At 37.7% G+C, this 27460-nt stretch overlaps 1 protein-coding gene across 2 annotated transcripts in view; it reads right to left on the bottom strand.

Moving 5' to 3' along the window:
* Positions 1–27460, bottom strand: part of MRPL13 (mitochondrial ribosomal protein L13) — a gene marked incomplete at its 3' end in the record, with an annotated part of 51641 nt that overhangs the window by 17694 nt on the left and 6487 nt on the right. The window contains exons 3-6 of one of the 2 annotated variants that reach the window (XM_084621157.1): positions 20732–20825; positions 19236–19296; positions 8149–8235; positions 4581–4702 (exon numbers count right to left, since the gene is read on the bottom strand). In XM_084621157.1, the coding sequence (XP_084477283.1) occupies positions 4581–4702; positions 8149–8235; positions 19236–19296; positions 20732–20825 (364 nt within the window). Of the gene's footprint in view, positions 1–4576; positions 4703–8148; positions 8236–19235; positions 19297–20731; positions 20826–27460 lie in introns of those variants that run through there. The other variant, XM_084621158.1, reaches the window with a different exon arrangement.

Below are 27460 nucleotides of genomic sequence, written 5' to 3'. Positions count from 1 at the left end.
ATCATTTCAGTTTTGTAGTTTCTATGCTTATTTTCTTTGAAATTAGTACTGAAATCAGATGCTGTCTCCCTCTTGGGCTGACACCTGTGCCTCAGCATAAGAGCTCAGAAGCTGGTGAAAAACAGGGGATACTGGAGCTGGATATTTACCCTGCCTATCTCCCAGGGCCTCCCACCAAAGTGTATATAAGGGCAGCAGCCCCAACTTCCACACAATTCCTTTTGGCCAGTAAGAGCAGTAAGACGAACTGAACTGTGCCTGTTGCAGACCATGAGAGTCCTTTTAAGTGGTCTTTCTCTGTTTTGTTTTACTTAGCTAGATAGGGTAGTTTAAATCAGAGATGTTATTTTACAAGTTTGCTAAGTTTTAGTTTCAGGGCTCCACTGAGCCTCTTTCTGCTCTAACTACTGATGGAGTCCCCATCATTAGGCACCATAGCTCATTAATGTATTCTTCCTCACCCCACCACTGTGAAGTAGGGAAGTACTTTTAAAATTATTATTATTATTCCTCCCATTCTTAGAGACAGGAAACTTTACTGTGTCAAATCATCTGTTCCTGAGCAAGCTCACAGAGAAGTTAGCCAAAGGCCAACTTTGAGGTCATTTAATTGAAGATAACATCCTAAACTTGACACAATCTAGATTCAGGCCAGGACATGAAAACCGAAACCACCTTAATGGCACTGATGGGTGACAGAAGGCAGACATCCATTCCTATTCCCCTGGGCCCCTCTGCAGCACATGATATTGTCTACCCTAGGATACTGCTGGCTTGCCTTAAAGTAAATAGTCTGAGCACTTCCTGGATGGAAGTAGTGATGGGAACGAGTAGGAATGGGAAACTATACGTCCACTACTAGTCCTCTCTTGCGTGAAGTCCACAATTCTCTCCCCTGTTGAGTGGTTCTGACACCTAAGAAAGGCCTAGTGCCTAGGAATTCAACACACTAAGTTCCAGTGTTAAAGGGCAGCTGCAAGCTGAGTGAACATGTGGCATGCTCATTAGGAACATCAAATAATTTTACACGGGTCACTGAACAGCAGCTATACATCCACTACCAAACTGGGATAAGATGTGAAAAAATACAAGTGAAAGACTCTGTATTCTATTACCAAACTTGTGAGCAATGCAGTTCTCACGATGTCATATTCCTAATTCCCCCCCGCCCCCCAAAAATACAGGAATGCAAAAATTCTATAAAGAGGAATCATATTCTGATCTTTATAACTTATGTGCATAAGCTCCTACACAGCTCCATGTGTCTGTTTCACGGACACAGACAATCAGACAGATCTTCATTCCCTTCTACATTGTGTTCAATACTAGACAAATGGTACTGACTAATGGGATCGATTCTCCTGTTGTATGTACAATTTACAAAGGTAACTGATTACCTTTACTGGGAGTTTCATACATGCTTCAGTTGAAAACATCTCCCCATACCGGATAATTATTGGAATGTTACCAGATTATTTGCCCCACTTTGATAAAAATCCTACATATCGATGTAAAACAAAAAATAGAAATCTTTACTACTTATTAATGTGATTTCTTAATTGTACATGGCTAGGTCATTGTTATGAGTATGTAATGGGAATTGTACAGGCCTGTCCCAGTATACAGATTAATCCTTCTCACAGGTCCAGTTATATTATGTAGTCCTATTTTTCAAAGGTATGTGTAATTCTTTAAAAAAATATCAAATTATGTTTTGGAGAAGTTTCATCCTTTGTTTTGCATTTACTGTCAAGTGTGACCGATGACTATTCCCATTTACATGTGCACTATCATATAGAAAATATGCACTATTTTTTTGTGGGTGGCAAATACTGTTTGAATACATTTTGAAAAGGAGCCTAGTGACTTTTCTTTGTTTAACTTCATGTTAAAAACTGTGATTTTCTCTTACTTGTAAAAATAAAATATTTTTGTAACAGTTTGCCGTTCCTCTTCTATACGGAGAAGCTACTGATGGAACTATTTCTGTGAAGCAGAATGTTCTCTTCTCTTCATAACCCACATTTTATGACGTGCCTCCACATATTTTTGAACTTTCTCTTTTAAAATGTATTTCCTCCTTCCTTTGTTTTCAATTAATTGCTTTGTTTGAAAAGACTTTTTGCTTATTACCCACTGCTTTATCATTACTAAGTAGAAATACAATCTAAATCACGTTTACAATACAATATTAAGAATCTGCAGCGATCACCTAAACATTAAATCTAAAAGTAAGTCCATTACATACTAGTGTCAAAGTGTAAGTACGAAGGGTTTCATCCTACAAAGTAAAGAGCATGCCTGCCCTTTGCCTTCAACTCTGACTGATTTCCATAGGACCCAAGGGTGATCAGCACCTGACAGCAGCGTACAACACTTTACAGGACATAGTCCTATGCTTTCTCAAAAACAAACTGCTATACTGTTTAAGAGTGTCATCTTGCAAACTATTTATTCCCATGTGGATACTCATTCTCACCAGTAGTCCCACTGGAACCAATGAGACCAAGCGTGGGACTAATGAGAGGAGTAACTGTTTATAATATTGGGCTCTTCGCTTTTAAAGAACAGCCTGCTGCCTCTCAATATAATCTTTTTAAAATTATAGTGGTGATACAAATAAGCATCAGCAATTCCCTATCCCAGCATTCTATGCTGGCTAGTTAGAGGACCTGTAGTGCTTGCTGAGATATGGAATCACTTATATTTATTTATATATTAAACTAACAAAACCCTTGCAATTTTAAATGATTTGGAACCATCATGTCACTTGCATGGCTAGCCTATATAAATATGGTCTTCCCCATTCTCTTCTATTGTTTTTTTATTAGATTGTAACCTCTCCAAGGCAGAGACTGTCTCTTCACATTCATCTATATAGTGCCTAACACACTGGGATTTTAACCCTGACTAGGGACTCAGTCAGTAATGCGACACAAATGTGCAATATTAAGAATAGTAATAAGTAGAACTGTTATGAATGTAATAGTGATATTTACATTGGTTGGTAATTCCATGTTGTCTTTACATTGCATTTGGTAGTCTAAATATTCCCAAGAAGTTACATTTCAAACCACAGAATCTGTTCTCACTCACTGCCCTGAGACCATGCCACTTCCTAAATCACAAAGCACACTAATAAAGAAATAATTAGTGACTGCAGGATGTGCACTGCCAATATTAAAATTCACCCATTTTAAATCTGAATTAAAGAATGACATGACTTTTTTTTAAAACTACAAATACCTTGTATACACATACGTACACTTGGGTATATTTTGTCTGACTAAGTTTTGGTATATTCTACACAAACTTCTTAGTGTGTTCATGGATACATCAGGGATTAATTCTGGGATAAATTCAGTGTCTATTTGCTTTTAGGGCAGAAATTATCATAGATTATTGCTGCAAAGTAAATGTACCTTTCAGGATATTCAGATCAAGATCTGTGCAAGTTGTTACAAAGGTGGGGCAGGGAGCAAGGTGCCGAATACTTCCCCTATAACAAGGCTCTGATGGCAGGGGACCTGGGGAGTGTAAATGCTTGAGATTTTTGGGAAGCTGGAAGTTTTGCAGAAGTTATATCTCATGCTTCCCCCACCCTGGGCTTCTTTCCCCCGCCAGGCTAAAGGACAGTAGGCCATAATTTAGTTGTAGTACTTCCCACAACACACTGTTTCCTGGTAATACTGTTTTTCCTTTGGATTTCATGCACGTTAATGACTATTTAGTAATATTTGAAAATGGAGGCTGTCATACAGTTTAATTTGATATACAATGTTTTTGCACTGTGACCAAAAAGCCTGAGGAGACAAGCAGGGCAATATGAGAGGGTTATGAAGGAAAAAGAAAGAGACAGAGAGAACAGGGGTTGGTAGGGATGATTTTCCCTGCAACGTTATTAGAATTTTCTCCCCAGAATTTTAATCTAGTATCTGAAACATACTTTGACATTGACATGTAATATATGTATTACTGCAACTTTGTGGGGAAAAGAAAAAACAAAAACACATCTCCATGGAAAAGAAAGTTTTCATCAAAGTGAATGAATGACATGCTTTCTGCCAAACATTCGGTCTAAAGGTCTGTGGTTTAGTAAAATTAATTTTCCCCACATATAATATCCAGAGAGAAATCATATTTTATTTGCATATATTATTTCACCTTATAGGATAAAGAGTTAAGGCTTTTTTCAGCTATGTCTAAAGATTGTAGAATATAAAGCAATTCCGCAGTTTAAGGGAGATCTCTCTATGAATGAGAATCCACTACATTTATGAGTCATATACCAGGAATGGGCAGATACAATTTTCAGCCCAAGTTCTTTATATGAAAAACAAAGAGGGGGGAAAGTTGCCACTGAGCTCTATTTCTACGACAGACATTTCCTCCTCAAGCAGAAAATCCATGCCTAAAAAAAAGCCAAATATAACTGAACGTATAAACCGAACACAAAACTATGTATTTTATAAATATGAAAAATTGACATGCCTCAGAGGGATCTCATCTGTTTCTTTAAAGGTTGACGCATCACATCTACAGTCATAAATGTCCTTTTCAAAGGTTTTTAAGATACTTACGGAGTCCAGACCATTGGGAAGGCATCTATTTCTTCTTGTGTGTATTCATCTAACCTCTTGGGGATTCGGCGTGGCTGAGCAAGCTCCTCGACAAGATTATTACGTATGTCTTCTGGGATAACCTGAGGTAGAAGATAATAAATGATTCTCAGCTTTCTAGTTTTTAAGCAATAAATTTTCCCTGTGAGCACTGAAATTCCAAAGAGGAAACCTAAATATCTGTGTGTAGGTACACTTTTCAGAACATTGTGCTACCAGTTCAAATGGATTCAGTGCTTAATGAATCAACCCATCTAATCAACAGAATTGAGACTACTGCAAAATAATGTTAGTACCTCTAGCGAAGTTGGAATTTGAAGAAATATAATACAGACCATTTAGTATGAGAACCTAACAACATATCTCCAGAAAAACTGTATTCAGTCTTGACTGTAATTAAAAATATAAACATTGATAAGACACCAATTCAAGGTGCTGACATTTTATTTATATATATATATATATATATATATATAAAATATTTAAAGACAACAGTTAAACAATATAATGCAAAGAAATCCCCCAAACACAATTACAGGACCAGACAGAACCCCATTCCCAGCAGAAGCATGACTGAGTTCCTCAGAAAAAGAGCCCTGTCATCCATTCACTGGAGTTCAAATGGCAAAGCATCTCAAAGTAATTTCAGACAATAGTAACTGACTTGATGAAGTGAAAGGTTAAAGGCCAAAGGACAGAAGTAGTCTCAAAGGCAATCAGATCCAAGTCAGTTAACATTATGTACTAGATCGTACTCATCAATCCTTCAGAAATAATAAGCTTGCTCCAAGAAATGAAACTCAAGAGATTAATACTGTTACTGGTATCAATAATCTGTGACTGCTTGATTTGTAAAAAGTATGCTACCAGACACTAAAGATATATACAATATGATTTTGATTTCCTTAATATAGCTCATAGTCAAGCATACTTTTCCACACTTCAGCTACACAAAATGCCAAATAAAAAAAATAATTCTTTTTACTGCCATGCTTTCTATGGATTGTACCCCAAGAAAATAGTGCATACACGTAGCACTAAAGATCTGGGTGTTGGCATTTATTTAATAAAGCACAGAAACACGCTTCACATATTGTTGCTAGAAAGATCTATATATGCTACTGGGTTATAAGCTTAACAAAAATGAAAATATAAATCTGCGTTTTCGACAGAAACCACAGCTGACATGTTCACAATATATTTATGGGTCACTGCTTGACTTAAAATATCTCATGCGGAAAGTAATATTCTAGCTCTTTTGCTAACATGCATCTTTACTTCATTTAAGACAGAGAAAGGAAACGATGGTGTACTGAATAAACATATACATTTTTTTCTGATCACCGCTCTCATATTCTCTCTGTGAGTACACATGCTTCATTTGTTAGAATGTAATTTTTAGAAATTTCCAGTGTAAGGCTGCTGCGTGTTGGCTCCCAAGCACAATGTACAGTATTATGATTACTCTTAGTACAGGAACAACATTTTTAATTGTGATCCTAACAGCACCTGCAAGATGCTCATTGGCATTTGGTAGTGAGTTTCAGCAGGACTGACCAGTTGTTATTACCTTTATCTAGTGGGTGTGGTGTAAGATACCAACAGAAAGCTACCAACATATTGATCATTGACATTATTGTGTGGTGTATGCATGGAGGGCAAATTCAAATTACAAACATAATGAAAATTATATTATCAAAGTGTATATGCCAGGCAGGACTAAAGTTACTCCCACCCTAGACAAAGGGGAGGAGACAATCACTCAGCATCATAGCAAGGGGAAGACATTTGAGAAAACAGATCAATATGCATTTTAGCAAACACTAGAGAGGGAAGAAACCAGCATGGAACTTCCTTCATGACCAGACTCCATGTCATCTTCCCCCCAGTTTGAATGGGCTTTACTTTTGGGGTACCATTTAAAAGAATCCATTTCAAAGGTTCACTGGACTATAAAAGAAATGGGTGAAGAACCCAAAGCTATCTTTCATCTTAGATGACAAAGGAACCGAGCACTTTAGACTCTATGGGAGATCCTGACGGGCTGGTCAGCCATTTCGCTGGTAGGTAGATTGGTAAGGAAACTACCTTGAACAAAGGCTGTGGTTTGTTTTGTTAAGACATAGCCTCTAGAAAGCATTTTTCACTTTTATTTGCTTGTAATCATTCCTAACTCTATCTTTTATATGTGACTCACTTAAAATCCCATTTCCTTTTATTTTACTTGTTTTTCTTTTTATCTAAACCGACCTAGTGTTGTGTTTGATTTGAAGTGAATGTTAACACCAGTTAATGTGGCCAGCTGCTGAGTATGGTCTCTTTAAAGGAACAAATGAACTTGACTCCCTCTCTGAATGGTCGAAGAGAGGGCTGGACATTGCAGAACACACAGTTTAGGGAAAATTCAGGACTGGGGAGGGAGAGGGGGTGTTTGGATCATCTTGCCAGGTGTAACCAAAGCTGGGGGAGGCCAAAGTGTGTGCGGTGATGTTACAAGCAGGCTGCTGGAATCAGAACGCTGAACCAGGGCTGCTTAACACACACAGACACTCAGGGCATGCTTGTACACTGGCTGGAAGCGTCCAGCCAAGAGAGCTATACCAGCAGAGCATTTTGAGGCACTCAGGGTTACATGTCAGACAGTGACACAACCCTTCCCTGGTCTGGATTGCACCCCAGAATGTGACATTAATATACACACTGATTAGTGGAGTAGTCTGGTGAATGAGTACCTTCTGGTTTGGGAGAAACGGGGCTCATACTCCCTCCTATATGGAGACATTATGCTCTGTGAAGTAATTTAGCAAGTTCTGTCCCTTCTTGAGAAGCAAGCTTGGTGAATCTTCAACAGTGAAGATTCTTAATAGCTTCTGGAGGTTTTATTAGGGTTCTGGGGACTGGAAATAACTTGGGAGGCTTTTTCCCATGGTTTGTGAATTCACAGACTCATTTTTATGCATAACAACTTAGCTTCACCACTGTAGTGCTTCAGTGTAGACACTACCTACAGGGACGAGAGGGGTTCTCCCATTGGTGAAGGTAATCCACCTCCTCAAGAGTTGGTAGCTAGGTCAAATGGAAAGATTCTTCTGTCAACCTAGTGCTATCTACCCTGGGGGATAGGTTGGCTTAATTATGCCACTCAAGGATGCGGATTTTTCACACCTCCAAGTGACATAGTTAAGCTGACTTAATTTTCTACTGTAGACCAGGCCTTAAATTTTGAAAACCAGTTCACGGAACCAAAGTTTACAGATACTGTACTCTATCTTGATTTCCAGTTAGAAATAATCTTGTACAGTAAAAGGCCCTTTGTTTTGGCCAAAATACAGAACAATAAGCCTTCTAATGCATGACAATCTTCAGAGCTTTATGAAGTTATAAAGAAAAAACATTAATATTCAAACTGTCTTTAGCTATAAAAGAAACAAGCTGCTTTTCTCATGAAGGGAGATATTTCAATAACTACATCTATACTTCCTTAAAGCATGAGAAATCAGAACATAACCAAGTACAGTTACTGACTTACATCTTCTGGAAAGAGGTGCAGCCTCTGCATCATAGTTCTTCTGTGCAGGTTCTTTGGAAGCATTCTATAAATAGCCAGTTTAACAATCTGAAAGAGACATATATATTATGAAAAAAATATACATCTGGGTATGAAGCAGACATGCCAAAAGAGCAGAAACAATGAGAAAGAGGTAGGCTGAGCTTCCCCCTGCCCATTCCTCCAGATCCTGGACTTTGCTTCAACAAACCACCATCTGGAGGTGCAGCCTGACCATTCCAAGAGGCCAAGGCTCTGGCAACTGTCAGAAGAGCGGGAGAAATTGGAGGGAGCAAGGCTGAGTACCTGTTCATCCACCAGCCCTAGTAGCACAATGCCTGTGCAGACGCAGACATGTACAATGGAAGGCCCCACCACTTTCTATGATGGGGAAGAAGGGAAACAATTATGCAACCTTAACTATCACAGCCACACCAACCACCTCATAGTACAGAATCCTTTCTAAATATTATATTTTAATTGCTCAGGATTAGAGAGCACTGACAACTTTTCTTCTAAATTAACTGATATATGTGATGTGATAATTAATTAATACTGTTGACGGTCACTAAGTGCTGACAATAACATCGTATTTCCCAGTAGGAAAGCTTCCACAGTGAGCTCTATTTGCAGTTGAGGACTAGATATGTTCATAGGGAGGAAGTGGTTGTGAATCTGAAGGTTCAAGGCAACTGGAGTGAAAGTGAGCATGTATGATAGATTTCATGATTCCAAGGAAAGGAAGGAATGAGAGCAACAGAATAAGAACAATGGACTCAAAAAAAAAAAAAAAAAAAGCACATTTTAACAAACTCGGAGAACTGGTAGACAAGATCTCACAGGAAGAAAAATTCTAAGGGATACAGGAGTTCAGGAGAGCTGACAATTTCTCAAGGAAACAATATGAAAGGCACAACCGTAAACTATCCTGATGCAAAGAAAAGATAGGAAGACTAAGAAGAGGTCAATATGGCTCCATCAGCCCCCAAGGTTTATCTCTGAGTAACAGCTTCTCCTAGAGTGGTGCAGCTTACATTCTTTCCTTGCTCAGGACCCTGGCTGAAGCCACCATCTAGCTCTAATTGCACTGATGAGAAAACACAGAAGTTTTAATTTAAAAAATTAAGCTTAACAGAATTTGAACTGGCTAATTTTCCAATATAAAAAAGGCACAATGTAAAAAGCAGCACCAACCAGAGTCATTTACAAGCTGATACTTTAGCTACAAAAGGACTCTGATATTGTTACCTGAATACAAAAGAAATATAATTGAGTTTTACAGCAAAAGAACTGAATAGAGGACTACAGAATTCCAAGAAAGCTGTTCTCTAGTTCATAGAATACGTGCATACGGATTCAATATTTCATTAAAATTAGACAATGACTTTTACTAAAACAGAGAATTTTCTTATATTTTAGCTATACATTTCCAATAAACAGAATTCCAGTTAAAATGATGTGTTTATGTGATGATGATGATCAGATTTTTAAAAAAACCTTAAACAACAACGGTCTGAATTCTACAATGAGAAACGCACAGAGCCCCATTGACTTCACTGGGGCTCCATCTCGGTAAAAGGGCCTGCCTACCTAGTTCTCTCAGCAGGACTGCAGCCAAAGTTCCAATGATGGGTACTGTTAAGCCAGCATCCACCAAGTTCAATCCTGTACAGTTGTTTATGCACTCCACCAGTTCTTTACTCGTGGTCCTAGCAACAAATAAGATTTTACATCCTATTTTAAAAAACAACACTCCGGCTGATTTACAAGACACTGTAAAATCTTGTCTTTCAATTATCTCATTCTACTTTATGTACTGAGCCCTGCCTTCAGATTTATAGCTGATGAACAGAGTCCACAGATTTACATAAGATCTTGGGTTCAAAGCATTAAGCTGATGTACACCCCTTCAAATCTGGAATTTCTTTTGATTGATACAGTTTTAGCTATTACCTCTAGACTTAAAACACCTTTGTTTAAGTTGGTCAATTAATACATTTTTGAGACGTTAGTTTAACTATTTGTAAAGCAAACCATGAATGTGCCAAAAACATTAATTTTAAATGGATTGCTCACATGTCCAATAAAAGGTCTCCAAAAAAGTTAACAAAACCAAACCTGGGATAGATATTCACTTCAAGTTTCAAAAGTTCAAATTCTGCTTCTTAAACTACAAAGAAATGAATATGGTAGTATAGCCTAGAAATGCTTATTTACACTAACGTATCTGACTTTTGTTGATTAAACAAACCATTTATGTACACAGGACTGGATTACATTTAAACCTGCTCTAGTAAACTCTCACATTGTCAGCTATGCTAGTGAAAAACTAGCATTTTATTAGTATGAAAAACCTTTTTATTAAAATAATTCTAGAGAGGATTCGTACATTAGGACTTAAAGATTTCAACTTGCGTTGGTGGTGATTGACAGAGCCTGGCTCTTATGTGTAGTTTAATACTGCCTTATATACATTTGTCACACCCAGGAGTGGAAAAGAATCACTGAATAAGTAAAACAAAATTAAAGCTGTTCACCAACAGGACAATACCACTAAGTACTAAATAAACTGACTGAGGTCCCAGGAGAAAGTATATGGAAGTGACTAAGAAGCTAAGAATCCTAGAACATTAGTAACATACCTTCACACCACATTTATCTGAATGAACTAGCCTTCACAAAGATGCAGGATATGAAAGATTCAGCTGAAAGGTATTGAAACTAAAAGAATTTCAGGATATCTGGGATTTTTTTTACTAGATTAGACAGAGCTACCGTACATACATCAAATTTACATAAATCCTCTCCATACCAACTCCTTGGTTCTCTTTCCTGCTTAGTCATAATGCTTTTCTTCTAATTATTTAGGTTCCACTGGGAGTATTTCAAGACTCAGGAGAAGCTGCATCACTCTGGCTTCGAGAGTTTGATTTCTGTTAACACTTCCCTAATATCTGAATATTTTTATTTATGTATATTAATTGTACTTCTCCCAATCCACCCCATCTCACTCCCCATTACTGCTCTGCACAACTATTTAAAACTCTAGAGTTAGAGGAGTACTTTAAATTGATATCCTTCAGCGAGCACAATCCTGAAAGGTATTGAGAGCCTTCCACACTTTGCAGGATTGGGCTCAGAATGAGGAACAGATTAAGAATAGTAAAAGCAATTTGTTTTCATCCACAACCAAACCAGAGATCAAACCACCTGTGAAGTCTTGCTGAGAGTATTTTTAACTTCTAAAATACTTGATCCTGTTCCAATATTCTCCCTAATCCATAGCATACTCACTTCTATGTCTCTACTAATCCAGGCTTCAAAGTTTTGCTCTGGTTTATTAAAAACTGTTCCCCCTCCCCATAGTTTTAAAAGAAAACTCTCTGTATTTGATGTTTTACGAATAGCCTTTTGATATGTATATTACTAGCCAAAATTACTCCTTGTCTTCCCTGACCCAAACTATATAGTCTTTCAAAGACCAACTGTAAGGATTCTGTTCCAGGTTTTTCTTCCAAAAGGTAATCATTATGCAGATGCAATACAAGTCTATGCACGTAAGTGATTTTTAAATAACATTCAAATGTAAGAATGTTTTAAGCGCCCTTATTTCAATTCCTGCAGCTGCATACATTGGGGCAATGACTCCACTGCAGGCTTCCTCACAGCATATTGCCAGTGTGAAATCTTGTCCTGCTTTATAATTATTCTCAGTAGGTGAAGCACACTCTGAGCAATTGTCAACCACTAATTCTTTTCCAGTGGCAACACAGCCACTAAAAAATATGGCCAACTCACATACAGTACTTCTCACTTCTTTAGAATTGTTTTATACTCACTAATTTCATGTGACTTTTTCCAAGTAACTAAATAACCAGCGTCAATTAAATTTTGCGTATATTTTCAATTAGAAAATAAAGTGAAATTTTTAAGTTAATATTTGAGGCCAAAACTTTCTAAACTGAGGTAGCTGAATTAGGCTCCTAAATCCATATCTAGCCACCAATCCAAAAGTAGCTTCATTTGCAAAACTGCCAAGCATCCATAAATTCCACTGAAGTCAATGGAAGTTGCAGGCACTCAATTGCTTTAAAGTCTAGCCACTTCCATTTTTAGGCATCTCAAAAGATGTATGGGCCAAATTTTAGGCATAAAACTTTCACAGTTCTGGTCTCAAACTTTACAGTAATTATGCAAGTGAACTAAAATGTCTGTATGCTTTATTTTTTTATAAAAACTGCCTTCGAGTTCCAAACATGTGCTTCTTGCAAATAAACAAATTGAAAGTACATAATCTCTCTGCTTTTTGCTTTCAAAAATGGGCAATATTGGCAAGATAGGGACATAGTTTGGGAAGTCCAGTGATGCTGCAAGTCAATGCATTCCCTTAGCAGCCTGCAGCAGAAATTAAAGTTGTCCCCAACATATGTCCTAAAGGAAGTTAGTGGTGGTACTACACATGACCTGATTCACTACCACAAAACCAAAGAAGAGGGAAATCATTTTGACCTATGGCAACAGGAGGTTATCGCACTGAAACTAGAAAAAAATGTATTAACAAAATACATGGATCGTCCAACAATCTGCACTTAATCTAAGGAAGTCAAGTGAAAGGTTAAAAATGAAATGGTAATTTCTTCTTCATTAAACACTTCCTGAATAATATGGGCAAGCCCAATATGAAGGAACCCCTAAAACTGCTCATGTAGAAGACACAACCCAGAACATTAGAATTATAAATATTTACTTTAAAACACAGATCTGATCATCTGGTTTTGGAGGCAAAAATTTGCCAAGACAGGCTTGATGACTCTGATAACTTCTTGAGACGATTTTGTTCTTGTTAGAGATCAGTCTTCAAGGATAAAAGGTTAAATTCAAAGGTTCACAAGTTAATAGCCACTCTGCTCTACTTGTTAGACAGAAGTATTAGCAATACTCAAATTTCACCCTATAACAATGGTACTTCATAGCTCCAGCAAGTGGAAAGTCCAGGAAAGAAGCTGTTGTATGGCAAAGATGCTGTGATCAAAACTATTCTGTTGAATAAAATGTCATCAATCCAAAGATCTGAAGAAGATGGTGACGAAGAGGTATGATTATCCATACATCTACCTGCTAATCAAAATGGCTCGTTGCTATCTTTCATTTTTGGCAGCTAAAAATTCAAGAAGATTATAGATCTGATGTGTTGGAAATAGGTTAAGACTGAAGGTATGGGATGATTGAGTTGGTGTTCATCCTGTTCCTGCTTTGAGCAGGGGATTGGACTAGATGACCTCCTGAGGTCTCTTCCAACCCTAATATTCTATGAAGGTAAAAGGGTAACACAGATCAAGATGTCTGAGATCCACTCGGGCTGTTTCAGAATATAGATTTAAAACTTGTTTGCTTCATTTGGCTTTCTCCAGTAGAATTCCTCTGAAATGTGAGAGATTTGATCTTTCTCAAGCCAACTCCAAGTTTCTCTTAAGCTTGACGGGCCAATTTAAGAGTCATTAAAACTTCTTATTCAGAGAATTAAGAGACCAATTTATTTGCTTACTCTGACCATCTATTGCAACTCCTCTAGAGCCAATTAGATCTGCCATGCATCAGAATTGTGTAAAATGAAGGCAGGCTGGTCACTTGCTGCTTTAACTTGCCATTTCTCTGTGGCTCTTACCTTCCTACAAAAAACAGAACACAGAGGCATGCACAGGAATTTAAATTTGACTGCTTTTAGAGGGGCATGTTCTGTGTCCCCAGGGCCGGAGGAATCCTGTACCCCCACCGATTACTGGGGGGGGAAGGGGGATATGCCTCTGCTCCCTGCCCCCATGCATGCCCCCTGAAAAAAACATATGTATTCAGGATAGCAATAGAAGCTAGAACTCCTGTGCTGTTATCTGAGTGCCTCACTGTGAGGCTCTGGGATGTGCAGGCCTCTTTGAATATCCCTTATTCCATGTGTAACAAGGGAATTGTTAACACTGGAGGGGATACCAGGAAATTATTTGTACAACTAGGTGGATCCCCAGCCAGCTGTTATGACAGATTCTGCTCCTTCACCTTGATTTGGTCCCTGGCTTCTGACTTTGGCTTTGACCCTTGGCCTGGTTCCTGATTCCAGTTCTGACCTGTGGCTCTCTAGGGCTGAGTCTGGCACCACCCACTAGTCCTGACTGCCCACACCCCAGCTGTGACAGTTAATAATTTCAAAAGTACTGACAAATCGCTGTTTAATACTGTTTAATATATAATACTATTCATTGTTTAATCATTTAAATTTAAATAACTTCTACCATGTTTTAAGTGAAAGCAAATAGTTTGCTAATTACAGGCAGTACACCTATTTAGCATTAAAACGTTTTAGAAGCTTTGAATTAATTTACATGTTTGGTAGCTAAAGAATACTTCTGAATACTATTTGTGCAAGTGGATAGAATATAAATAGGATTTTTCTTGTTGAACTTGCTTACCTTATTGATAGATGGTTTAATAAAACATTTTCATACTAATTCTGACGAGATCATACTATAGTTTAGTTACTTTGCAATAAGAGGTTTGTGTTCTGCACTTGTATAGACATAGCAAGGAATACAAAGTTAAGCACTGATTAGAATATGTTGTTTAAACAAGACCTTGTATTGAAGTAGCATGGAGAATGCCAATGTTGGGGTGGGGTGGGGTTAGGGGGAATTAGCATAGATTTCCACTTCCAAAAATACTGTTCAAGTGAAATTTACCAGAAGCTAATCTTGATAGATTCTTAACTATAAATGAATATCACAGAACCAACTCAATATGGAGGATAATCTCATAGTATTTATAGATTTTTCCTAGAATTTAGGTCCTGTCCTTGGGCCACTAGAGCACTCTGCCTTTCATCCTGCCATTTCATGTAGTTACAAAATATTGTTGTCTGTGAAATGCAAGTAAAAATTAGAATACACACCCAGGTTGTTAACAGAAACTTTCATGCACATTCAGCTACCTATATTATTTTTTGTCATGTCACTGTTTGTACAGGTTGCAGATAAACTGCTTGTTATGCCATCATGGTCCACTAAACTTATCAAGATCAGAATGATCTATAAGAATAGCTACACAGACAAAATATTTGGCATACTAAACTACCATCTACTATTCTAAACTAACAATGTGACAAAAACAGAAATCAGATCTCTTTCTGATCTCTCTAACCATCAAATTAGATTTTTTGCTTTGAACACAGAGTGAGTTAAATCCCCAGAGTTCTTTAGAAGGTTGTTACACAAGAACCCCTTTCTCGCTAAATACAATGAAGTTCTGAAATCTATCACCATTTGCTGAGTCTTTGTCAAACATGTTTTAACTATTGGCAATGCTCTGAATTTGTCTTAGATGAATTTCGCTGGGAACAGTGGGAGTTTGGCAAGAAAAACAAAACTCAGCGTGAATGCCAGAAGGGATCCAGTTCTCAGGCCCTTGCAAATAAATTAGGCTATAGTGCCTCCCAGTGTACAGCTACTAATATCTGAAGTTCAAACAAAAATGGTAAAGTAGAGAACTGATTTTGGACATGGAACAAATAATAGTTTAGGAAGTCAGTACAGATATAGCAGAGCCTCCCCTTTAAGTGCTTTTTTGTTTTACTTTAATTGAGTACAATTAGACAGCTGACTACAAGCAGCAAAGCTCTTTGGGGGCAGTGACTCTCTTTTTGGTCTGTATATGTACAGTGCCAAACACAACAAGATCCTGGTCCATAACTGTATCTCCTAGATGGTACTGCAATAAAACAACAATAATTCAACAGATGCATAATCTGGTGTGATTACAGCAAGTGTTTTAAAATTAGTTATATAAATGTCCTTGAGCCAAATCCTTTTGAAGTCAGGGGGAATTTTCTATTGGCTTTACTGGGCTTTTAAATCAGTCCCTAATGGATGTGTGTCTTAGGGTATGTCTATATAGCAGTTAGATACCTGTCGCTGGCCCATGCCAGCTGACTTTGGCTCACAGGCCTCGGGCTACGGGGCTGTTTAACTGCAGTGCGGACACCCAGGCTTGGGCTCTCCCACATCACAGGGTCCCAGAGCCCAGGCCCTACTCTTAGCCCAAACATCTACACCACAGTTAAACAGCCCCTTAAGCCGAGCCCCATAAGCTCGAGTCAATTAGCATGAGTCAGCCGCGGGTTTTTAATTGCAGTGTAGATATACTCTCAGAGTCTAATCCTTAGAGGTGCTGCACACAAACTCTCAGTAAAAGCAAGGGAATGGATTCCAATATGTTTTTCCCATGTCAGTATCACAAAGCTCATATCTATATATCCAGAGCAGGCAAGATTTTCAAAAATAGGAAGCAGAAGTTAAATGCCTACATCCGCAGTTAGGGTACAATTTTTTGAAAATCTTGACAATCAATAATATTAAGCTATATTAATAATATTAAGCTGATACTAAACTGGGAGGAGTGGTAGATACGCTGGAGGGGAGGGATAGGATACAGAAGGACCTAGACCAATTGGAAGATTGGGCCAAAAGGAATCTGATGAGGTTCAATAAGGATAAGTGCAGGGTCCTGCACTTAGGACGGAAGAACCCAATGCACAGCTACAGACTAGGGACCGAATGGCTAGGCAGCAGTTCTGCGGAAAAGGACCTAGGGGTGACAGTGGACGAGAAGCTGGATATGAGTCAGCAGTGTGCCCTTGTTGCCAAGAAGGCCAATGGCATTTTGGGATGTATAAGTAGGGGCATAGCGAGCAGATCGAGGGACGTGATCGTTCCCCTCTATTCGACATTGGTGAGGCCTCATCTGGAGTACTGTGTCCAGTTTTGGGCCCCACACTTCAAGAAGGATGTGGATAAATTGGAGAGAGTCCAGCGAAGGGCAACAAAAATGATTAGGGGACTGGAACACATGAGTTATGAGGAGAGGCTGAGGGAGCTGGGATTGTTTAGCCTGCAGAAGAGAAGAATGAGGGGGGATTTGATAGCTGCTTTCAACTACCTGAAAGGGGGTTCCAAAGAGGATGGCTCTAGACTGTTCTCAATGGTAGCAGATGACAGAACGAGGAGTAATGGTCTCAAGTTGCAGTGGGGGAGGTTTAGATTGGATATTAGGAAAAACTTTTTCACTAAGAGGGTGGTGAAACACTGGAATGCGTTACCTAGGGAGGTGGTAGAATCTCCTTCCTTAGAGGTTTTTAAGGTCAGGCTTGACAAAGCCCTGGCTGGGATGATTTAACTGGGAATTGGTCCTGCTTTGAGCAGGGGGTTGGACTAGATGACCTTCTGGGGTCCCTTCCAACCCTGATATTCTATGATTCTATGATTCTATCAATTAATACCTATTAATCTTCTCCCTCAGCAGAAGTAGTAGTATCCCGTTTCTGCATTACACACTGAATCCAGATTTTACCCAGGGGCCCAAGTTCAACATGATCAACATTTTTCAGTTCTTGGATACATCATATGTTCAGGCTATACCACTGGAAAACAGCTAAAAATCAATCAATAGAATCCACTGTTGAATTTCACTGCAAGAGAGATGCGGGTGTACTGTCTTGCATTCTCTTTTTAAAATCAGCATTATTTCCTCCGGCTGCTTAGAAAGGACTATGATTATTAAGCGATGTACAACTTTGCTAAGACTGGCTTGGGGTGTGTGATTTATGAAAAGGGTCAAATCTTTAAAACTGAAGTCAGTCAGTCAAAAATGAACCAAGTTAAAAACCTTGATTTGCCCATTTGAATAGCATAATGTGAACCACAGTTTTAGCTACAAAGCACAGCATTATATATATTTTGTTGAAATAACTGTCCTTAAAATTATCACACTTTAGCTCCATACTGAAGGTTAATACAAAACATATTAGTTTCATAGTAGTTACCATCTCATTGTTTTTTTATTAGATTAACCTGTTTTACCCTATTGACTAGTTCCCCATATGTTATTCTAGTTTTGTGTAGTAGGCTGGAAATGGTAATCCACAGTGTAGGAGCTTTACTCCCACAGCAGGGAGTTTATCTGGTGAAGGATCTCTGGTCTGCACTCCATTTTTCATGCTGTCTAAAGTGCATGTAAGAGCAAGAAGCAGAGTACTCCCCACTCGGTCTGATACACCCACCTCAAGAAGAGCAGAGTTCTAATTCACTTTAAACAGTGAACCTTACTGTATTAAAAAAGAATAAACAGTGCTCCTACACCAGTGGTGGGCAACCTGTGGCCCATCAGGGTAATCTGATTGCGGGCCGTGAGACATTTTGCTGACGTTGACTGTCTGCCGGCATGGCCCCCTGCAGCTCCCAGTGGCTGCAGTTCGCCATTCCCGGCCAATGGGAACTGCGGGAAGTGGTGGGCTGCAGGGAAGTGCTGGCCGCTGCTTCCCGCAGCTCCCATTGGCTGGAAACAGAGAACCACGGCCACTAGGAGCCGTGGGGGACTGTGCCGGCAGATGGTCAACGTCAGCAAAATGTCTCACAACCTGCAATCAGATTACCCTGATTGGCTGCATGTGGCCCGCAGGTTGCCCACCACAGTCCTATGCCATATGGCTGGGGAGGCCACCACAGGAGGAGTGGGGGAGAGAAAAATCAGGGAAAAGGACAAAAACCAAAGAGGAAAGAAGGAACATAGAAAGATAAGGCATGAGGAGAAACAGAGACAGTGATGCAGATTTAGGCCACCAATTCAGTAAAGTATCCCTATTTAGGAGACTATTTAAGTATGAGCTGAACTGGAGAGAGAGAGAGCGCAGAGAAGGTGAAAGAGTGAATACGTGAAGAAAAAGATGGGAAGGGGAAGACAGAACTCAGAATAAAGGAGAGGACAGAGTGATACAATGGAGAAGAGAGTAGCTGGTCACTCAGGAGATCCCAACTACAAACTAAACACCAAAATTTCTATTTTCCACCTTTGTAGTAACTAGGGTTTCTTTTTTTGTTTGTTTTTTTTTAAAAGAAAGGTTTGGTGAAAAGGCAAATGGAAGAGCTTGATTCAGTTTTTTGTCCATCGGAAGAATAGCAAGTCAATATGATGAAATAGTTCCCCTAAACTAGCTAAGGAGAGCAAAAGTTAAAATGAAACAGGTTACTTACCGCTGTTGGATCTTTTAGGTGAAGTTGTGTTGCTGTCACTTGTTTTAAGCCACCTGGATAACTAAAAAACACCCAAAGAACATATTTAATAATTAAGACTGTGAAACAAAATAAAAAAGACAGTGATTTTTTTTCTAATACGTTTGATTCTGTAAACACTTTTTTTCATTATTACTCACTGTTGAATTATATTTATAACACATTACCTGCATATTATAAATTTTACATAAATGGCTTTCATGGACACAAGCAGATCAGTACACAAGGCTGAAAGGTTTGAACTAAAAAAAATATTGCCAGCTGATCACAGCTAGGCAGGTGGCAAGTTACATCATGCACAAGCTATTATCCCAACAAACAGTTTATCATTATCATTACTTTGCCCTCTGTTCCCTAATCCCATTTACCTATATTGTAAGCTTTATGGGGGAAGATGTTGTGTTTACTGCTGTTATAAATCTTATCGGGTCCTACAAATTTGGTATTTTTTCCAACTACTGATCTGAACTTTGGATCTGGTCCAAAATCTATTGAAGTCAATGGGGGACTTTCCATTACTTCAATGGATCAGCTCCAACTTCATAAAACCTTAAGAACTGAAAATATCAGTATTGTCAGTACATGGAATACATTTAGAATATTCACTTAAAACTGCAGTTATTTGAATACTACTATAATTCCCTCCCCCTACTAACACCCTCAACTCCACTTTTATGTTTTCCATACAATTATTCAGATTTTCAGAATAGATCTATTTTAATAATTAGAGATAAACCAACTAATGTGGTCATGTTCGAAACACGGGAGCAACTGTTCCTATTTGCTTTGACTGACTGATTAGAATTCCACCCAGAAACAAATGATTCCTGCCAGTACTAAATACAGAAGCTTGGGAAATAACCACTATTGACAGCTTATATATCAATTTTGTCTCCATAGTACCTCATGTCTTAAAAGTTTTCTCAGTGATTTTTAGAGAGATTTAAATCACACAGATGTAATTCTGTAACATCAAAATGCATTCTTTATCTTTATTCAGTTAAACCTTTTGCATTGGAAAATGATCTTGATCTTGCTATTTGCCCTTTGGTATAATAACGTAACTTAAGAGGACTTCTGCACTGCTCTTAAATTGTTGTTTTTTGTTTAGTTGGCTTTTTTAGTGTTTTACAAAACAAAATCCCTTTTGCTATTTAATTAAAATGATATTCCTGTTCTTGGCTTCACCTCCATCCAGTAAGATTGTTTTGCTAGGCAAATTTAACTTATGCCTTCTTCTGATGTCTTGTATCTCAGATGATTTCCCTAGCAATAGATATTGTGCCAGGGTGGACAGAGAAATTTAACAGAACATAGGATTTATGACACACAAAAGGAATTTCCTTTGAATTCACATTTTCTAGTTAGTGAATTTACTTAAAAGCAAAATGGATTTCAGCATCAATCTCTACTACTAACTTCTTTGAGCATTTACTATCAAATCATGGACCACTTACCCTGTGTGAGAAGAATATACTTTCTGTTCCCATTTGTTACCAGAAAATGCAATGTGTCTCGTATTTATTATGACAACATGGTCTCCACAGTCACCTAGATTATAAAGGATAGAAATTTCAATAGGAGATATCACAAGGGAAATACAAAAGTCCTCACAAAATTACTCACAGAAACAGAGCAAATATCACATTATAATGTCTCAAATGAAACAATCACTGAAAAGCATCACCTTTAAAATAAAAATCTAGCCATAAATAGAGAATTTATTTACTTTTTTCATTATCACCACCACCATGTTAAATGCTGGGTGAATACATTTTTTTTTAAACCAGCGTGGGTAGTTTAAGTCAATGCAAGTTGCATGAGTAAGATCTGCATGTCTTAAGTCACTGCGTAACATTTTATTTTATTCAATACACTATATGTTTGCTCTACACTACCAAAAGTCAATGTGAACAAATTAAACACAAACTGAAGATAAATCTTTAAAGCAGAATTTAAATTAATTTCAGATTTCTAAAACAATTTTTCATATTAAACAATTTCATAATGAACAATTTTTCATAATACTGAATTTTGGACTAGAAAAATATTAATATGAAACAATCTTAGGACCTAAAGCTAAAATATATATTGGAAACTAAAAGAAAGATTTAACGTCATTAGCTTTGTGCTAGACTGAAGCATTTGTACTAAAAATCAAGTAGAGCTGAGTGTTACAATACAGAATCATAGAGCTGGAAGGGACCTCAAGAGGTCATCTAGTCCAGTCCCCTGCACTCGTGGCAGGACTAAGTATTATAACATACACAAATGGGTGCAATATGAAAATTTTCCTGCTATATAGAGAGCATCCCTCCCATCTATAGGTACCAAAATGAAAAAAAAAACAAACCTGTATTCTATTACTAAACATACTTTTCAAGCATTAGAAATTTTGACAGATCTTCCAAATTAAATAAAATGTGACTAATTTGTTTTTTTTTACTAAATTCCAACATGTATAAAATAACTGTGAAACAAGTGCAAGTTTTCTAAAAAATATATATACATCCTCTTGATGAGTCATTACTATTCCATTAATTCAGATCTCTGGAAGATCATTCATCTGGAATTCATTTCCATATTGAGATTTAACCAGTTAGTCTAAGTGCCATATTAAAGTATAATAAAAATGTAATTAATATTTGAAGAAACTGATAATGCAAAACAAACATTGTTGTGGGGGAAGATCTCCCAAAGGTATAATCCTTACTACATACATCCAGAAAATCTATGTGACCTTTCATTGCTGACTGATCACTTTTACAAGTATTGTCTATCTACACAAAATATGGAAGGCAGGTGAATTCTGAGGAAATCTGGTATAATTTGTAGGTTTTTGGGAGGAAAAATGGATTTAAGGTAATTTTTAGCAATTATTCTTCAAAATTGAAAGTTTATGCACCAGCAGTTGCTGATGGAGAAAATCTTTGACATCAGCAGCTACATTTTTCTGTCAGATTTTATCCTAAAATGCTGATGGTTTCATGTGCTGTGCCTGGTGGATAAAGTTTTCTCTGTTAGCAGCTGCACTTCCACTCTCCTACAGATCCAAATACTCATGAACCTGCAGCCTTATAACCTATGAGTAAGTCTGATCTCACAAACTAAACAGGATCATTAGGCGATTCAATAATTGTGAGTCTACCATTTGAGCCAATATTGAACCAATGCTCCAGTATGTTACTGGAGGTGCCAACCTTTGGATTAGAGATTAAAAATCCGAAGAAAAAATTTATTAGAGTAGACATAATAACCCAATTTGTAATTTGTTTATTTATTTGTTTAAAGTCAGTATGTTACTGGAGGTGCCAACCTTTGGATTAGAGATTAAAAATCCGAAGAAAAAATTTATTAGAGTAGACATAATAACCCAATTTGTAATTTGTTTATTTATTTGTTTAAAGTCTTGATTATGACAGAAGTTGCTTTAAAAAACAAACAAATCTAAAATCAGTTTAAAGCTGATTTTGTTCAGTGAAAAATCCTGTGTGAACACACAAACTGGTTTAAAACTGGCCTATATGTGTTTAGCTTACATGATAGCATAAACAGATTTCAATAGAATTAACATTGTTCACACATCACACATTTAGTTAAACCAGTGCAACTCTGTGGAAAGACCAAGCCCATACATATCTCAGGAATCCCTTGCACTTTCAGTTGGACACAGTATTCTTTGCTTCTTGTCTTTAAATAGTATGCACTGTTCCTGTAACACTTCAGAGGTGGCCTCGTTCAACAGTGTTAAAAAGGGAAAACAGTACTGTATGCACAATTAAGCTCAATATTTGTTCATAGCTCCTGCAGCGTAGACCCAATGAACTGTACTGGAGTAAAAATGTTTTCTGGCTGTTCTCATGATATATCGATTTGTCATATTTTAAGTTTTTTTAATTAATATTTCTTAATAAACATACACACACAGAGACCCCAAAGAAAAGACCAAGACCTTAATCTTCATTAATTACTTAGGTTTTTCTTCTTTATTTAATAAAGTGCCTGACATCTGCCTAGCATCACGAGTCAGTCTGCCACTTATTAGCTTACAAAACTAACAATCTACATGCCAAACTTTGTGTTCATTTTCAGATGATAAGTCTTAACTCTTTCTCCTAACCATTATAAGTACCAAATATTACAAACTGAAGGAATTCCTGAAGTTTTCACCCTAAAGGCTGATCAGCATTTTATTGCAAGGGGTGAAGAATAATTATCCACATTAAGGTAGTTGTGCTGAGCTCCAACACAGTAAATTACCAAGTGCATTTTGGTTTCCTTTAATTGCTTTTGTTAGATTTATTTAATCTTCTAAGAAGTTTTAATATCAATGTTTAACTTCAATTGAGGGAACAAAAGTACAGTGAATATGATCAATATTCTTATGATATTGAATGCTTGGTGTAATGTGTGTGGTATAATTTTATCTAAAATTTTGAAATTTGCGGAAAAAGTATACCACTGTTCACAGCTTAAATGCAAGGTAAGTTTACATGAAATCAAATTTCTTCCCTCCCTCTGAGTTGGAATTCAGTTCAGTATATTTGGAAAAACAAACAAATAGAAAAGTTTTACTGAACAGAAGCATTACACAGAAAATTCAGTTTTAGTCCATTTAAAATATTGAAATCTCAGAGTTCTGAGAACTATGTTAATAATTTAAAAAACAATAGTCTGCACTTCCAGCATCACGAAGCAATAAACAATGCAAAATGGAAATCCATACGGACACTGCTCTTTTACAGATTACTTATCTCTCACCCGCACTAGCCTCCAGAAACAACACAATCACATTAAAAAACTAACAGTGTTCAAGACACTACATCAAAAGCTATTTAAATAATAAATGAATGTATTAAATACAGTATCCTGTGTGCAATACTGTATAAGTGGTGCTTTACAGATTAAAAGTACTGTTATTTTATTAAAAAGATTTTAACCTGTTTCATCAGAAGCAGCAAACCAAATAAAATCCTTCTGGAAACAACCTTTCTTCCCTGCCCAGAAGTTAAAAATTGAATGAATGTGAAGTTTGATCTTTTGCAGTGAATGATCAAAAACATTAATTTTCAGGGAAGTTTGGTCTCAAGTGACATCTTGTGGATAAAAGATGTTTTGCAGTTTTAAAATTCATATTATTCAAATCACTTCTACAATCACATTGTAAGTTATACTTTCTGCTATGAAAAATAATAACTAATCTAAATTTTCACATGAAAATTAATTGTGAAACAATGTATACCCAGCTTCAACCAATATTAGATTTGTTATTTCAAAGACAATATCAACAAACTATAGCAATACAGATAAGGTTTTGGAACACAGGGTTTTCAACTCAAAAGATTCATATTTAATAAAAGACTCTGAACTTAGCGCGCACACAAGGTTGAAAGTGTCAGTGTTTCTTTTAGCCTTACTAAATCTTTGTGATAATTTGCACAAGGGCCATGGAAAGATTTTCCATGTCACATTCTCAGCATTGTGGACAGGGACCATCTTTTTGTACAACTACCTGGCACAATCGGGTCTCAATCCATGACTATGGCTCATAAGTGCTATAGTAACAGAAATAAACAGTAATGCCTGTATAGCAGATTAGCCAGCCTGTTTGGAAGGGAGACAAATCTTTTGGTTTAAATTAAAATAGATATTTGAAATTTATTTAAAAAAGAGATGAGAAACATTTTATTCGTATATTTTGAGAATTCTGCTTGAAAAGGAAGTAGCTTTTAATGAACAATTTTGTCATGTGTTTTACGTAAAGAGACAACCAATTTGATGTATTTTAATGTCAATTTAAAAAAAAAAGTTAAAAAGTAGTGTCAGTTACTGTACTTGCCCCTATGCTCACTTTCACATTATTTTGGTTTCACAATAATATTTTGCTATTTGTTAAAACGTTTCTCTCTCTGTTATGATAACTGCACAGTTATATACGTAAAACAATGATGCCAAACCACAAGCAGCCATATTGTGTTGTCAAATGCACAAACTAAAAATTAAAAAAATAAATATTTGTTGTTCTAATATCTCTTTTAGCATTGTAAGGTATAATCACAATAGATTGTAGACAAAATTTATATAAGAAGATTCCAGGAGCGTCACTGTGTGTGTTTCATTCCAAAGCCTAAAACATCTGTAGAGGCAGCATAAAGCGATGGAAACAGCTACAGCATAATTGAGGGCTCTTTTTGTCCAGAATATCACCAGGCTGAATCATCACCAAGTTTTGCTGACTGTTACCATCCAATTTTTAAGTTCTTAGCTGTTTTTACTTTTTGAATTATACCCATGAGATATAGCTACAGTAAAGCCTGGTCTATACTACAAAGGTAGGTTGACGTAAGCCACCCTATGTTGACGTAATTGTGCACAAGTCTACAATTAAATTTATCTCCCACAGATGTAAAGTGGCCCATTATGACGGCATACAACACCAGCTCCCTGAGTGGCACTGAACCATGGTCTATGTATGGAGGTTGATGTAGCACGAGTGTAGATGCTGTGTTACCTGTGCGTTACCCTAACAGTCCTCAAGCAGCTGTCCCACAATGCCCAACACGGACCACTCTGGTCACAATTGTTAACTCCTCTATCTAGGGATCACACATTTCAGAAGCCCCCTACTCTGCCTTTAAAACCCCTGCGAATTTTTGAAATGCCTTTTCCTCATTGCCCAGCTTGGTGAGCACACCTCTATCTGCTTTGTTCATGTGTGCAACGGCCCAGCTGATTATGTCGGCTACATGCTCTGGACACACACCTGCCTGGAGCAGAGAGAAGATATTGAATCTCCTGGGCCTGTAGGGAGAAGAGGATGTGCAGGCACAGCTCCGAACCAGCCATAGAAACATTAACATCTATCAGCAGATTGCTCAGGAGATGCAGTAGAAGGCGTACGACAGGGACCAGCAGTAGTGCTGCGTGAAAGCCACGGAAATGCAGCACACAAACCAGGAAGTCAGAGAGGCCAACAATCAATGTGGTGCTGACCCGCAGACCATCCACTTTTACGAAGAGCTACATGCCATCCTTGGCAGAGACCCTACCACCATGCTGCAAACCATGTGGATACCTGTGAGGAGCTCCAGTCACAGGCTGCTGCTGTGAACAATGAGGAGGTTGATGAGGAATATGGGAGACAGGTGTTGGAGGGTTCAGCTGTGCTGTGCGTCAGGAACTGTTGTTGATATCACTGCAGTCCAGCCAGTCCCTGCAATCGAGCATGGGCAAGCACAGTAGAGGAAAGAACTTTGGGTAAATGTGTAAATAAATTTCCAATTACAGTGATGGCACCCCAAAATTAGCAGGACACAGCTATTGACTTTTCATTAATTTATTCATACTACAAGAGGTAGCGGTACAACGAAGAGAGGTAAAGTTGCTATCTGCTCTTCATTCTCCTCAAGAGTAAGGTGGGGTGGGGGCCATGTGGAGCAGTTTGTTTATGTACACAGGGATGTACCTTGAATCCTCCTGAGAGATCTCGATGAAACTTCCATGGAGGTACTCAGCAATCCTTTCCCGAAGGTTTCTAGGCTTTGGCAACCTTATTTCTTCCTCTGCAATGGGCCACTTTCCCATGCCAGTCGGTGATTGTCATAAATATAAAGGGAAAGGTAAACACCTTTAAATCCCTCCTGGCCAGAGGAAAAACCCTTTCACCTGTAAAGGGTTAAGAAGCTAAGATAACCTCGCTGGCACCTGACCAAAAGGACCAATGAGGAGACAAGATGCTTTCAAAGCTGGAGGGGGGGAGAAACAAAGGTTCTCTCTGTCTGTGTGTTGCTTTTGCTGGGACCAGAGCAGGAATGCAGGTCAGAACTCCTGTAAAGGGCTAATAAGCAATCTAGTTAGATATGCGTTAGATTCTGTTTTGTTTAAATGGCTGATCAAATAAGTTGTGCTGAATGGAATGGATATTCCTGTTTTTATGTCTTTTTGTAACTTAAGGTTTTGCCTAGAGGGATTCTCTATGTTTTGAATCTGATTACCCTGTAAGGTATTTACCATCCTGATTTTACAGAGGTGATTCTTTTACTTTTTCTTCAATTAAAACTCTTCTTTTAAGAACCTGATTGCTTTTCACTGTTCTTATGATCCAAGGGTTTCGGTCTATGTTCACCTATGCAAATTGGTGAGGATTTTTATCAAGCCTTCCCCACAAAAAGGGGTGTAGGGTTTGG

Source organism: Lepidochelys olivacea (assembly GCF_965140295.1).
Source record: "Lepidochelys olivacea isolate rLepOli2 genome assembly, chromosome: 2".
Taxonomy (NCBI): Eukaryota; Metazoa; Chordata; order Testudines; family Cheloniidae; genus Lepidochelys; species Lepidochelys olivacea.
This window is presented reverse-complemented; position numbering and strand designations above follow the sequence as displayed.